Source organism: Acartia tonsa, chromosome 8 (genome assembly GCF_053477335.1).
Source record: "Acartia tonsa isolate MP-2025a chromosome 8, ASM5347733v1, whole genome shotgun sequence".
NCBI classification, from domain to species: Eukaryota; Metazoa; Arthropoda; class Copepoda; order Calanoida; family Acartiidae; genus Acartia; species Acartia tonsa.
Genome location: NC_137267.1, coordinates 47,673,005 through 47,688,912, shown reverse-complemented (window position 1 = coordinate 47,688,912; position 15,908 = coordinate 47,673,005). Strand labels below are relative to the sequence as shown.

The following is a 15,908-nucleotide window of genomic DNA, read 5'->3' as shown; positions in this document are numbered from 1 at the left end:
AGACATTCATTCTAAAAAAAAGTATGTTGAAGAGAGTTAAACTGAATTGAAAGGAAACTATAGATAAGGCACGTTTAAGAACATTTAAAAATTTATATACAATAGATAGATAAGATTGTTTTTTATTATGTAGTCAGTAAGTCAAAATTTATTGTGAAAAATGGACGTTCAGGAAATTATCTCTTTAGACTTTTTGTTGTTGATATTTATATTATATTAAACAAATAACAAATAACATAACTCAAAATTGGATAAAAAAAATAACTGCTAGGGATATGACAATGGCCGATAAGTGGATGTACATCCCCAATAATGTTACACAAAATTGCTACTTCTGTAGATTATAATTAGTGGTTTAAACGTTTAGACACTTAACTTTATGAGCCAACCTATCGATTATTATTGAAAGTCCCCAAAGTTTTTAAGCCAATGAATAAGAAAATGTTATTATAAAACTTTAGGTACTAGTGTAATAAACAACCCAATGTCCCCTCCCTCCCTAAATAACTGCATCTTTTGAATCTGTGAGCATTTTCGATATGTGTAATTCAAAGCTGGTGGCTAAGACAAATTGCAAACGCGGTGCGGCGACTGTTTAACATTTTAAGATGGATATAGAATATACGTGGATATTATGACAGGGGAATATTTTTCGTAAATTTAAATTGCTAACATGGATATCATCGTTATTTTACCAGCTACAAGTTTTACTTTATTAGAATAAATGATAATCTGGTGTAAGCTCAAAGTAATAATAAATCTATTGCACCAATTAAAAGAGAAACTGTATTAAATTAAAGAGTAGATTCGCTACTAAAAAAAATTGGACGTTTTCAATCTTTTATCTAAAAAATAAGAATTTAAAATATAAGATTTTAACTAAATTTTATTAACTTATTAACAGTAGAAGGGATATATAAATTTAGGATAAATAATTTTTCTCTTTTTCGTTTTCTTGCGAAAAAACAAGGTATGCATTTAAAACATAGGTTGCTCTATCAAAATCCCTGCAGTCTCACTTTATTTGCAATTCATTCCAATACAAACCACGGATCTTAAGGGATAGGACAATAGATGATAAATTGTCTTCAATTATATAAAATCACCCCTTATTTATATCAATTAAGATCATTGATGGATAAATTTTAACACTTTGACTTTGGTTTGGAAAACCAAACCGATATACAATATTAACCACCAAAATTTTAAGTTTTACGTAAACGAATGGAAGATTGTGTTTAGAAACAATGTATTGTACCTACCAATCTCTCTATTACAGGATAAAACAATGGACGAATAATCACCCCTTCTTTACATTATAATTGACTAGTGGCTTCACCCATAGCCTCTAGGGGCTTTGCCCCGTCCAAGAGGTAATTTCCAAAAAATGAAGTATTTCTGGTGCTGCAATTTTTTGTGAAGTAGTTTCTCCAGAATTTTTTTTTTTGGGGGGGTAGGGGGGGGGTTAATTTTTCTTTTTTTGCGGGGGTGGGGAGTGTACACCCCCACAGAAAATAGCTTAAAACAACCCCAGGACAAGTAGGTATATTCCCTGAAGAGTAGAGCCCAATCGGTTCAGTGGTTAGAGATATCCTTCGCTACAAACAAACAGACAAAAAACAGACAGACAGACAGACATCATTCTACTTTGTATTATAGATAGCTTAAAAGTTTGAACACTAATGAATCACTAGAAGTACCCAAAGTTTTGAGCCAGTTTATACAATAACGTGGAAATAATTTTGTCAATTAAATTTATTATTCAATGTCCACTCCCTCCCCGTAATATGCACAATCAAAATGGATGTATTATTACTTGGATCGTAAACCATATTTTTTATGTTATCTAATAAACTCGCAGCGGGCTAAAATAACGGAAAAAACCATACCCTCCCCCCTCTTACAAGATGATCGAACTGACCAATAAGAGAGTTTTAAGTTAGCAACCTAATTAAGTTAGCAACACTGTCATAATATCCACGTATATTGTATATCCATTACACTGAACAACGGCGCACCAAGCAACATACACAGAGATTAGATACCAGTTTTCAATACAACATTATCATCATTCGTAGTGAAATTTAAGTTGTCTGCTAGCTCAGTATCTTAGTTGAGAAAACATTAAAGCATTGTGTTTTGTGAGAATATTGGTTTAAAAATAGAAAATGTTAAATTTCCTATTGTTACAAATACACTAAAAAACTAATCTATTAAAAGTTTTAATAGTTTTTTTCTCGTATTCATTCAAAACAGATTAATATCCGCTGGATGAGAACCGGTTCTCATCCATACGAACTGGCAGTTATCTTATAGTACTTATTTCATTATTCGTGGACAATTGTCTGTAATACGATGCTATACATGATTTTTCAGTTTGGCTGAGAATTGTTTCTAATCCAACGGATATTAATCGGTTTCAAAGCCATACTAAAATATTTATTATAATTTGATTTATTATTTTTTTGTCTTATTTTAGATTATAAAACTTTGTAAATATGGATGTTAAGGAAACTATTTCTTTTTTTGTTTTTGATAAAACTTTCTTAACATGTAAAATATTTTTTTTGTGATGTAAAATTTTCTTATTAATTGAATTTTTGGGACACAATAAAAACTGTCCCGAATTTGTATTAATTTTGAGGAACACGACTCCAGTGACGTCATATTTTTCTTTCCCGAAAAAGGGAAGGGGGGAAGAAAATCTCTTCAAAAGAGATGGGGAAAACCCCCTTTTCTCCCATCTCTTTTTTCTTCCCCCCTTCCCTTTTTCGGGAAAGAAAAATATGACGTAACTGGAGTCGTGTTCCTCAAAATTAATACAAATTCGGGACAATTTTTGGATTCTCAGGACAACAAGGTTTAATATCAAAGCATCTCAATAATTAAGTCCTGAGAATGTAAGTATGCCCTTTAACAGTATCCTGTATTTAAGATATTTGGCAACAAATTCAGACACAATTTTGATTAAACTTAAAAATTAATATTCTGCTAATTAAGTTCTACACTCTGTAATCGTTACCAGAATGTCTGTGCGTCCATTTAATCATGTAGAACTAACAGATATAACACTTTTATAGTGTAAGAACTGAATAATCAGATTCGAAGCAAAATTGTAAATAAATTTGTTGAAAAACTGCTTGATTCAGGAAAATGTTTATGGACATACTTACATTTTTATGACTTGATTATAGAGTTGCTTAGATCACATAAAAATTTGTTGTTAAAAAAGTAAAAAAATCAACATGTTTAAAATGGACGTACGGACATTCTGTCAATGCTTATAGAATTGCTACGCTTTCTAAATCGTACCTAACTACTATAAGAATCACCATGCAAAGTTTTAAATCGATAGGACAATTCTAACATGCCTAAATTAACGAAAAGAGCTATCTCTCTGTGACGGACGTACGGACGGACGTACGGACGGACGGACGGACCGACCCTAATTATTAGGGTGGGTTCATATCGGAATTAGACAAAGCGGGGATATGCAACAGATAAAATTAACCTTAAAAACATTTCTGACCGAAAAAGAATTTTAAAAAATTGAGTTTTAGAACACGACCACTTAAAAATATAATTCATTACTTGTTAGTATGCAAAGACGACATTCAAAAAAAATTTTGAATCAGAACTATGGCTTCATGGTGCTCCCTTGAAAGGCCTTGAGGAGCTGAATCAGGAACTTTTGTCCGTTTCAAAATATCTCGTTCCTAGCCTTAGAAATCACTAAAAAAACAAAATTTTTTAAGGTTTATTGAGAATTGTCCAATTTGTAGAGGTTTTTCAGATTTTCTCAGGCTAGGAACAAGATTTTTTGAAACGGACAAAAGTTCCTGACTCAGCTCCTCAAGGCATTTCCAGGGAGCACCATGAATCCATAGTTCTGATTCAATAAATTTTTGACTCCCATTTACAAATAGCTATACAATTGAATGTCTGGTCGTCAGCGGTTTTAAGACTTAGGATAAATTTTAAATCATCCAGAGGTGTATTATATCTATATAAATTGAGTGCAGATCCCCGCTTTGGCCTCAGAAAAAAAATGTTCAAAATCGACCCACCCTACTAATTATAGAAAAGCTTCGCTTTTAAAAAGTGTAGCATAACAAAAATGTACACTTGCACATTCAAAATGGCTACTCAAACAACACTTTAGGTTGTCCATGCATTAGGAAGAAAACTAATCATAGAAAAAAATGTACACTTGCACATTCAAAATGGCTACTCAAACAACACTTTAGGTTGTCCATGCACTAGGAAGAAAACTAATCAAAGAGAAAATTGTTCAGGGTAAATTGGCCATAATAACAGGGTCAGGTATGGGGCTGGGCAAAGCATTTGCCATCAAGCTTCTAGAGGCTGGGGCTATGGTCTGTATCTCAGATGTGGATGAGGCTACAGGTATAAAATGGCTTCAAAGCCGGTTAATATCCTCTGGATTACTGAAAAATCATGTATAGCAGCACGCATTACAGACAATTTCCCACGAATATTGAAATAAAATCATAAAATTGATACCAGTTTTGTTAGCCTTGACCTTTTAACCTTTAGGTGAAAAAACAACACTCGAGTTTGCAGAGAAGTTTGGTAATAACCGAGTTCATTTCATCAAATGTAATGTGCTGGAGAAAGACGACATTGTTAATCTATATGAGGTAATCAGGAATCTAAAGGGATAAGACAATGGCCGATAAATTGATGTACATCCCCAATGATGATACACAAAATTACTTCTCTGTAGATTATAATAAGTAGACATTTTAGACACTCAACGTATTGTACCAACCAATTAAAACTCAAGAACAACCGAGTTCATTTTATCAAATGTAATGTGCCATTGTTTATTTATTGTTAATCTATAATACAAAGTAGAACGATGTCTGTCCGTCTGAAGCTTAAGATCTCAGTAACCACTGAACCGATTGGGCTCTACTCTTCAGGGAATATACCTACTGGTCCTGTGATGGTTTTAAGCTATTTTCTTGGGGGGTGGGACACCCCCAACCCCCCCAAAAATGAAAAATACCCCCCCCCCCCCCCAAAAAAAAAATTTTTTTTTTACTTTTTCTTATTAAATCTAAAATACGAAAAATTAGGTTGATCAAACCTCTTGGGGCAAAGCCCCTAGAGGCTAGGGGCGAAGCCGCTAGTTTATAATAAGGTAATAATATTATTACTTGGATGTTGCACCAGATTTTCATGTACTCTGTACAGTTACACCCCTTTCCTACTACTGGATGAACGAACTGACCTATAAATGCTTTCTAAGTTAGCAAGCTAAATTGACGACAATTTTGGTATAAACAGAGCTCATTTTTTCAAATATAATGTGCCATTGTTAATTTATTGTTAATGTATATGAGGTAATAACAATGACTATACATTATTACTTGGATGTTGCACCAAATTTTCATGTACTCTGCATAGTTGAACCCCCTTGCCTACTACTGGATGAACGAACTGACCAATAAATGCTTTCTTTGTTAGCAAGCTAAATTGACGATAATTTTGGTATAAAAAGAGTTAATTTATTTAATAAAAAGGGTTAATTTATATAAGGTAAAAATAATGGATATTATGACAGGGGAAACATTGTCGCCATTTTAGGTTTCTAACGTGTGACTTGTTTATTGGTCAGTTTGTTTATTCAGTAAGAGGGGATGGGGTAAAGGTCGTAGAAAGAGGTAATCGTTATTTTAGCCCCCTGTGTGTTTCACTTTATTACAAAACATAAAAATCTGGTGTAACATTCAAGTAATGATAAATTGACTATGCAACTGTTTGTCTGACCATCTATCTAAAGCTTAATGTTTCTTCTATCCAGTATGTTCTGACTATTGCAGAAAACCGACCCTTCTCTTACAGCTTCAACAAACATTTTACCTTGAACTACACTGGTTCCAAAACTGTTATTGTTTTGCTACTTCTAATTAGGGTTGTTTAGGGTTGTGAGAAGCATTTTGGACGGTCTGTTGATATTTTCTGTAACAATGCTGGAATTAATCATGTTAAAGGTAAAATTGTGTACAGTATAGAGATGGAAATCCGTCTAATTTTTGGACCGGATTCGGATTCTTACAAGAATCCGTCCAAAAAAACGGATTCTCTGCGGATTCAAGATTCTTATTTTTTACGGATTCCGGATTCTAGCAATATTTTATACGGCTTTTTTAAAATATAAATTAAGGGATTCAATTTTACCCGGAACTGCGTTTTTTCATATTTTTACATTGTCTTTTCTAGACCCTACAGCGGCCAAAATGACTGTTAAAAATTAAAATATATATTCAAACCAAAAAAAAACAAGACGCTAATCTAAGCCTAATAATTAAGAATCCGAATCCGCCATTAAAAACGGATTCCGGATTCGGATTCCAAAATTGGCCAAAAATTGGGCGGATTCGGATTGCCAACCCTATTACAGCATCTACGATAATTTCACTGTAGCTTATGATCTCACCATTATAGACAGCTTTCCGTTATTATTCAAGTGATAAATTATTGGTGCCAACAAAAATGACTTTATTTTAAGATTTTTATTTTGATATTGTCTATAACACGATGCGATACTGATTTTTCAGTATGGCTGACAACTAATCTAGGGGATATTTTTCAGTTTTAAAGCCATGAAATGTTGTTCTATATATCTTAGATTTACCGGTACACTGACAAACATACTAAATAAATTTTACATAGGCTGTAAAAAAAATTATATAAAAACTGAATACAACCTTGCATAAAAATATTAACTCATGATACGGTAAAAAAAAATCAAGGACCGTTTTAATTTTGACCTCCAGTATGGTCGTCACCTAGTACGCTTGTCCCCTATTAAACAGATCCTTCTCATAGAGTAGCTTACGCTACTAAAAAATAATGGATATTCTAAAATTTCAGGCTGGAGATTGTGTATGGATATAGATATAATGGCGGTTATGGAGTGCGCAGAATATGTTATAGATAAAATGGATAAAAGGTATATGTTATTGTTCAGATAATCACATTAGATATTAGATCACTTGGGAAAGTTTAACAAGTTTGTGTAGGTAATCGATATATTATTTCTTGGATGTTGCACCAGATTTAAATGTAATTGCAAGCAATACTCCCCCATCCTCCCCCTTCCTACTGGATGATCGAACTTACTCATACATTTTCACTTGCCCAGTTTCTAGGGTTGGGCCGGATATCCGGTCGGGCCGGTTATCCGGCCGGATATCCGGTCATTTTCAATATCCGGCCGGATACCGGATATTAAAACTATCCGGTTACATGATATCCGGCTGATTTTTTACGCCGGATATCCGGTTAATTGCCGGATATCGAACGTTGACCAGATATCCGGCTGGAAATCAGCCAGATATCCGGTATCCGACTAAAAAAGTATCCGGCCCAACCCTACTAGTTTCAAATTGTTACTTCTTTATGTAAAAGTAGGTAATGTTTATATGTTTGATTTATCTTTTCTCACTCTTTGCAACAAATTAAAAAAAAACATAAAAAAAATATTCTTTTAATGGACGTTTTGTGATCATTCCTAAAATATTCTATTCTAATGTCCGTCTTTTTTTATGACCACAAAACATTTGCTTGATTCCCTTTGTCCATTTGTCAATCCAGGTGAAAACAGTAAAAGTGTCTGACTATGACGTCAGAAAAAATTAACAATTAACCAATGAGAGGCCGCTATATATTTTACCACAGTGAATACTGGCTTCTTATTGGTTAATTGTTAATTTTTTCTGACGTCATAGTCAGACACTTTTACTGTTTTCGCCTGGATTGACAAATGGACGTCATAGTCAGACTCTTTTACTGTTTTCATCCAGGTTTTTGTTGTTCTTCTCTTATAGATGTTGTCAGGACAATGCCCGATAAGTTGATATACATCCCCAATTATGATACACAAAATTACCCCTTCTTTAGATTAACATTAGTGGTTGAAATGTTTGAACACTCGACTAAATGAGCCAACCAATCAAAATTCTTTTAAATCCCCAAATTTGTTAAGCCAACAAATAAGAAAACGTTATTATAAAACTTTGGGGACTGGTGTAATAAACAGTCCAATGTCCACTCCCTCCCTGATGTTATCATCCTTGTTTTCAGGAAAGGTGGAAAATGAGGATTAATAGTGAATACTCATGGATCTAAAGGGATAATACAATAGCCGATACATTAATTTACATACACTATCATGATACACAAAATTATCCCTTCTGTAGATTAAAATTATTGGTTGAAACGTTTGGACACTCAACTAAATGAACCAACAAACAATAATTAATAAAAGTCTCCCAAGGTTGTTTGGCCAACGAAAAAGAAAACACCATTATAAAACTTTGGGGACTAGTGAAATAAACAACCCTTTTTCCCCTCTCTCTGTGCTGTCATCCTTGTTTACTTTTCAGGAAAGGTGGAAAAGGAGGATTAATAGTGAACACTGCTTCCATAGCTGGAATAGTTGTAGGTAATTTTTTTTCAGTTTGGCTATAAAACCGATTAATATCTGCTGGATTGACACCGTTTCTAAGCCATAATGAAAAATTATGTATCGTAATATCCAATTTTCTACGAATACAAAATGTATAATCTTATAATAAAAAAATGGTTTTAATCCTCTTATTGTACATTTTTATACCCGCGGTAAGCTCTTTATGATACGATGCGATAATAGTTATTGCTCGCATCGTATTATAAACGGCTTTCTGCGGATATAGAATGTACAATTTGATTGTACATTTTTATATTCGTAGAAAGCTGGATATAATACGATGCTAGACATAGTTTTTTTCGTATGGATGAGAACCGGTTCCTATCCACCAGATTCGATTGAATACGAGAAAAAACTATTATTTAATTTTCCAGTATGGCTTTCACATTGATTTATATTTTTTTGAAACCAAAAATTATGCATAATTTTGCAAATATATTTTTTTTAAATCTAAATTTACTACCAAGCAAAGATGTCAACATCCATAAAGCGGAGCTTTAAAACGGCAGGACAAACGAATATTAACACTTGTAGAGTGTCAGAACTGAAAAATGAGCATATTAATGCAAAAGTCCAAACATATTAATTTGTAAGTAAATTTAGTGCAAAACTTCGTAAATATGAACAGGATACTGATTAAGGACATACATATGTACGGACTTTCTGGTAACAATGCAGTTAAAGATTTGCTTCGCTTCCTAAATCGTACCAAATTGTTATAGGAATTATCATCAAGTTTGTAATCGATAGGACAATTATAACTTGTTTAAATGGACGAAAAGAGCTAACTGTAACGGACGGACAGAGCGACCCAATTTATGAGAAGCTTCAGTATTAAAGATTTTAGTTAAACAAAAGTTATTTTCAACTTTTGGCAAATACTTGCTTTTATAGATTTATTCATTCTTATATGCTTTAGGATGGAATCGCGAGTCTGCTTGCTATTTTGTTGCTAAACATGGAGTTGTCGTTCTTACCAGAACTTTAGGTTTGATTCACTTTTATTAGTAGCGAAGCTACTCTATAATTAACTTTGTCCAGTCAGACCGTTTGGAATCGCGAGTCTGCTTGCTATTTTGTTGCTAAACACGGAGTTGTCGTTCTTACCAGAACTTTAGGTTTTCTTAGAAGCGAAGCTACTCTATAAATAACTTTGTCTGTTCGCCAGTCAGTCCGTATGGAATCGTGAGTCTGCCTAATATTTTGTTGCTGAACATGGAGGTAAGAGGTAGAACTTAGGGATCTAAAGGGATAAGACAATGGCAGATAAATTGATGTACATCCCCAATGATGATACACAAAATTACCCTTCTGTAGATAACAAAAAAGTGGTTAAAACTATTAGACACTCAACCTAATGAACCGTAATCAAAATTCATTAAAAGTCTTAAAAGTTGAGAAGCCAAAGAATAAGATAACGTTAATACATAAACTTTGGGGAGTAATGTAATACACAGCCCAATGTCCCCTCCCTCCCTGTACTACCACCCTATTATTTACCACAGGCACCAGCAAACTGTTGAAAGAAACTGGGGTGAAAGTTCAGTGCATCTGTCCTTCCTTTGCGGATACAAATATCCTGGCGGATATTGGGACACAGGCTTTTTCAGGTAATCACCAGGGATCTAAAGGGATAAGATAATGGCCGACTAATTGATGTACATCCCCAATGTTAATACAAATAATTACCCCTTTTGTAGATTAAAACTAGTGGTTTAAACACTCAACTTAATAAACCAACCAATCAAAATTCATTAAAAGCCCCCAAAGTTTTTAAGCAAACGAATAAGAAAACGTTATTATAAAACCTTGGGGACTAGTGTAGTAAACAGCCCATTGTCCCCTTCCTTCCTAGCAATCCCTCTTTTCAAAAATAATTTTCAAATCACCGAGTTTTAATTTGAGGCTTAGTCGCGGCTGAAGAGCCCTATAAAGAAGAACAATCAGTAGGGCATCAATTAAAAACAAGGATGACAACATCCATAAAAGCGAAGCTCTGAAACGTTAGGACAAACGAACACTCTTGTATAGTGTCAGAACTAAATAATCAGAATTTAAATGTTTAAGAGTAGAAGGAAACAAAATTGTAAATAAATCTGATGAAAAACTGCTTAAATATAGAATATTGTTTAAAGACATACTTACATTTTTAGGACTTAATTATAGAGATGATTCGCTTATAACAATGTACTTTGATGTCCTAAGTATCAGTATTCCAAAAATCAGACCAATCGGATAATTTTAACACATAAAATTTTGATGTTAAAAAGGTTAAAAATCAACATGTATAATATGGACGTACGGACTTTCTGGTAACGATTATAGAGTTGCTTTGCTTTCTAACTCGTACCTATCTCCTAATGGAATCATCATGCAAAGTTTGAAATCGATAGGACAATTCTAACATGCCTAAATTAACGAAAAGAGCTATCCGTTAAGTACGGACGGCCCGACCCTAATTATAGAAAAGCTTCGCGTTTAAAAACCAATATTTTTGATGAAAATGAGCAATTTTAAGCAGTTGGACTCGATGGCAAAATCCAATTCATGTCAAACAAGGATATCAAGTAGAATAAAGCAAACAAACAGTTTTCTTTACTGTAAATCCATATGATGAAGTAACAGAATCTCTGTTTGGCTGCACCGAAGGATCTAGCTAGCTAATTGCTGAATAACAAGGATGACAACATCCATAAAAGCGATGCACTGAAACGGTAGAACAAACGGACATGAACACTTATATAGTGTCAGAACTGAATAATTAGAATATAAATGTATAAGAGTCGAAGCAAAATTGTAAGTAAATTTGTTGAATAACTGCTTTATACAGGGTAATGTTTATGGACATATTTACATATTTAGAACTTGATTATAGAGTTGCTTTGCTTAAAACATTATACTTTGATGTCCTAGGAATCAATATACCAAAAATCAGATCAATCGGATGATTAGATCACATAAACATTTGTTGTTAAAAAAGTAAAAAAATCAACATGTTTAAAATGGACGTACGGAAATTTTGGTAATGATTATAGAGTTGCTACGCTTTCTAAATCGTACCTAACTTCTAAAGGAATCGTCATACAAAATTTGAAATCAATAGGACAATTCTAACATGCCTAAATTAACGAAAAAAGCTATCCGTAACGTACGGACGGACCGACCCTAATTATAGAAAAGCTTCGCTTTTAAAAACGGTTCTCCTTTACAATGTAGCTTCTCATAGGTCCTGGGAAGATCTATGAGTATTTTGTGAGAGGGTACTTCCCCCCTCCAAAAAAAATTCTTTTAAAAATCTTTTTTTAAACTAAAAGAAAAAATGGGTGGACTACACCACTTTTAGTACCCACTAGGGGCGAAGGCGCTAGTTTTAAATAATAGCATATATGCTTTTTATAGGTCCGATAAGTGATGTAGGTGGGATGCAAGGGTTCCTTATCAACAAAATTCCAATATTAAAGGCGGGTAGGACTTTTTAAAGTTATCCTACATTTTCAAAATGCCTAAAAAAATCCAACCTTTGAAATAAAATAAAAAATGTGATTTCAAAATGGAAATAGTTTAAAGAAGGCGTCTTAACTTTTTAAATTTTTATTTTAAATAGCTAGTCGGTGTTTTTAGTAAGTAGTAGATGTAAAATTTTCCTAGAATTTAGATATGAAATCGGTTTTTTGTAGACCTATTATTTTTAAAGCAATTTAAGTTTTTTTTTAAATGATTAAGTCGGTTTTAAGGTACTAAAACGCAATAAAAAAAAGAAGAAAATTGCCATTATGAACAAAAATACTAAGATTTTTAATTTGACATCTTACTTTTTGAATTCTGTCAACCTCGGTTTAATCAAAACTGTTAACATGAATATATCCTAAAACAGGCATAAAAAATATTTGTTCATATATACCTTTAGAATCAGAAAAATATTACGAATCCATTGTAAGCAAAATTGACAAAAAGTAAAAAAAATTAAATTAAAAAAAGGGCCTAACATATTATGTTAAACAGGCAACACTTACTTTAACCACCTCTTTACCCCCTTTCCATTTTTATTCTCAAAACAACATTTAAGATGGTTGCCTGTATAAAAATTTCATATAATTTCTTTTATTGTAGTTTATTTACTATTTTGTAAACTTTTTATTTCAATTTTGCTTACAATGGATTTGTAATATTTTTCTCATTCTAAAAGTATATATAAACACCTATTTCTTATGTCTGTGTAATGATATATTTATATTCAAAGTTTTTATTCTCGTGGGTTCAAAAAAATCGATTTTTTAAATTATTACTCAACAGAATTAAAATAGTAAGGTGTCAAATTAAAGATCTTACTATTTTTGTTCATAATGGCAATTTTCTTCTTTTTTTTTGTTGTGTTCTAGTACCTTATGCCCACTTAATTATTTTTTTTTAAATCTTAAATTATTTTATAAAATAAAGTAAGAGGTCTACAAAAAAGAATGATTGCATATCTAAATTCTATGGAAAATTTTTACATCTACTACTTACTAAAAACACCGACTAGCTATTTAAAATTAAAATTTAAAAAGTTAGGCCGCCTTCTTTACAAAAAGTTTTGATACCTAGTTATCTTAGTATTAACTAGCGGCTACTCATCCCATTTTAAATTTAAGTTTCAAAAGAATTTAAAAATTTTTTTTTTTGGAGGGGGAGGGGGGTGAAGACACCCTTCCCAAAAATAAACCTTCCAGGACCTATAAGAAGCTTCACTGTTAAGGAGAACAATATCTGTTCAGTGGTTAGCGAGATCCTTCGGGACAGACAAAAAACGCCTACTACTTTATGTATTAAGAATTACTACCGGCAACGCAACCTTAGGCCTCTAGAGGCACGTTAGTGGGAGAGGTTCTATATCCCCCATCCTTTCAATTGGAGGGGGGTAGGTATTTATTCCAGTCATAAACCTTCCCAGGACTTCAAACCTAGCCTCTAGGGGTAGGAAGGGTGAGATACGAAAAATAGCCAGATCCAAGCAGACATTTTTTAGCTTTCCTTAAAAGTACAACCAATTCGGACCAGCATTTTCCGAGAACTTAAGCTTCAGACAACAAAAAACCTTACTTCTATATATATTAGGATAGTCTATATTGAACAAAAGTATTAAAAATAAATCTTTTTCAGCTGTTGAAAAGAAATTTGGCTTGATGACTCCTGAATACGTTGCTGAAGGATTTATGAAACTTGTGACGAAATGTAACACCGGGGATGCCATTTGCATTGTCAAGGACGTCCCCCCCTTCATCTACAATGATATGTCAAAGTAAGTTTTTTGGCGTAGCAATTCTATGATTATACTTTTCTACGTCTTGTATTATTTATTTTCAAAAGTTCCCTCTTTTTCTTAGGTTTCTACTAAAGCAGTGAGGGATGGGCTGTTTATTACACTATACTAGATGTTTTCTTATTCATTGGCTACCTATAACCTTGCACAGTTCCAAACAAAATTCCTGCTATCAAAGCATCATAATTAAAGTTATTAAAATGGTTCTCCTACTGCTATATCAAATGCATGACATTAATAGTTAGAGTATGGGGAATGCCTGGCCCAATACAAGCCCTAAGTTGTCCCCAGTGGTATTAGCCTGGTATAAACTACTAGCAGCTGCGTTACCAGTATCTAGGAGCTCTATTACTAAGGAGTACGAAAAAAAACCTAAAACCAAATTAGATATAAAAATTAAACAGCCTAAAACCATCCAGTAACCAATTTGAAGCTTATGGGAACTCAATCTGTTCAGTAGTTAATATAAAATTTTTTTTTCGTATTCATTCGAATCCGGTGGATAGGAACCGGTTCTCATCCATACGAAAAAACTATGTCTAGCATCGTATTATATCCAGCTTTCTACGAATATAGAAATGTACAATCATAAGATTAAAACCAGTTTTTTTAGCCTGTGCCTTTGGCACCACGGGGCAAAAAAACTGATTTTAATCGTATAATTGTACATTCTATATCCGCGGAAAGCCGTTTATAATACGATGAAAGAAATAACTATTCTTATGATTGTTATTTTAGGGAATTTGTGATGTTTCTTGGAATCGGCGCCAAGCTGTTCAAGGCTGCTTTTGGGGTGGAATTGTTCACCCCCCAACATCAGATGGCATTTTTCCTCATGGTTTTTATCCTGGCTAATGTTTTGCTTCATTTTCTTACCAGTTTCTTATTCTAAAATTGATCTAGTAAAGATCGCGGTAAAATGTTCCCGGTAACGAATATCTCCAAAAATCTAAAAACTTTAAAGGCTGCTAGCGGCCAAACGGCTGAACGTACATGTCATGCCTGCACAATTTATGTGTTAAGAAGGACTTAAAATCTGGAATAGCCAAGATCTACAGGGTAAGCCTAACTGAAGAAAAAATAATCTTTTTCACGCATTTATGTACACTGCGAGATAAATATCATTGAGTAACGGCTATTTCAGATTATTTGTAGGCCTTCTTTTTTGGTCAAATTTTGTGCGAGCGTAATCTATACGTTTCACCATTTTTTTTAAACATCAAAGATTTTTGAATATGATCGTTACCAGAAACATTTTTACCGTGAAATGCACTAGGTATATTAATATAAAACTATAAATGAATGTGTATTATTTTTATTGTAATTTATCTTGATATTTAAATAAGTTCTAAGTAGGTCTAATAACACTCTTTGCTAATTTTAAAATCCAACTTAATTTAATTTTTGAAAAATTTTAAGTTTGAAAATTTCAAGTTCAAATTTCATCCCCTAAGAACTTACACTCATCCATGACAAGAAAAACAAATATTCATACTTTTCAATTCTTCACAACTTTGCTTTTATGAAGTCTTTCAGAAAACCACTCTATATATGATTTATTTAAGGCTGAATTTCCGTGACCTTAGCAAAGCAACTGATAAATATGGCCATTGGTTTAAACTCCCTTCAGGAGTGGTTTAATAAAGAACTTATAAAAGCAAAATTTTAAAATAATAATCTTTGCTTTTCTTGTCATGATTGTTCGGTAACTCCTAGGGGAAGAAAATTGGACTTAAAATTTTCAAATCTAATTTTCTCTCAAATTAAATTTAGTTGGATTTTAAAATTAGCAAAGGGTGTTATTAAAGTTACTTACTAATACGATAGCAAAGTCATTTTTGCCTAACAATAAAATAAACGTTTTTCATCTGGCCTCCCAACAGTGAAATGTTTTCTTAATAAGTATTTTTTAAATTCTACTAATTATTAAATAAATTGATATGCATGCATTACACATAATGATAAACAAAATTACTAATTCTAAAGATCAAAATTATTGGTTGAAAAGTTTTGAAACTACTAAAAAATCAAAGTTTAATATATGAACTCAAAGTTATTGACTCAATGAAAACAATACCTTTCGTTGTTAGTTATACAACTTTGTATACC

General features: G+C 32.8%; 1 protein-coding gene across 3 annotated transcripts; it reads left to right on the top strand.

Moving 5' to 3' along the window:
- The first annotated feature begins 128 nt into the window (after positions 1 to 128).
- On the top strand, positions 129 to 15,748 carry LOC145327149 (15-hydroxyprostaglandin dehydrogenase [NAD(+)]-like). 3 transcript variants are annotated; one of them, XM_080170713.1, is made up of 11 exons: positions 129 to 173; positions 4,297 to 4,407; positions 4,558 to 4,661; positions 5,951 to 6,020; positions 6,904 to 6,982; positions 8,418 to 8,476; positions 9,420 to 9,488; positions 10,006 to 10,110; positions 11,900 to 11,965; positions 13,640 to 13,778; positions 14,538 to 15,151. In XM_080170713.1, exons 1-11 carry the CDS (start codon positions 161 to 163, stop codon positions 14,689 to 14,691), a joined length of 969 nt encoding a protein of 322 aa, XP_080026839.1. In that variant the 5' UTR covers positions 129 to 160; the 3' UTR covers positions 14,692 to 15,151. The 3 variants fall into 3 exon arrangements, with proteins under 3 accessions (XP_080026839.1, XP_080026841.1, XP_080026840.1); XM_080170714.1 differs by lacking the exon at positions 129 to 173 and adding an exon at positions 2,412 to 2,511; XM_080170715.1 differs by lacking the exon at positions 11,900 to 11,965 and having other exon boundaries at positions 14,538 to 15,748.
- Positions 15,749 to 15,908: the final 160 nt, after the last annotated feature.

Coding starts and splice junctions, on each gene's coding strand:
- LOC145327149 (XM_080170713.1), top strand. Junction 8,477..9,419: donor CATAGCTGGAATAGTTGTAG/GTAATTTTTTTT, acceptor TATATGCTTTAG/GATGGAATCGCGAGTCTGCT. Junction 10,111..11,899: donor TGGGACACAGGCTTTTTCAG/GTAATCACCAGG, acceptor TGCTTTTTATAG/GTCCGATAAGTGATGTAGGT.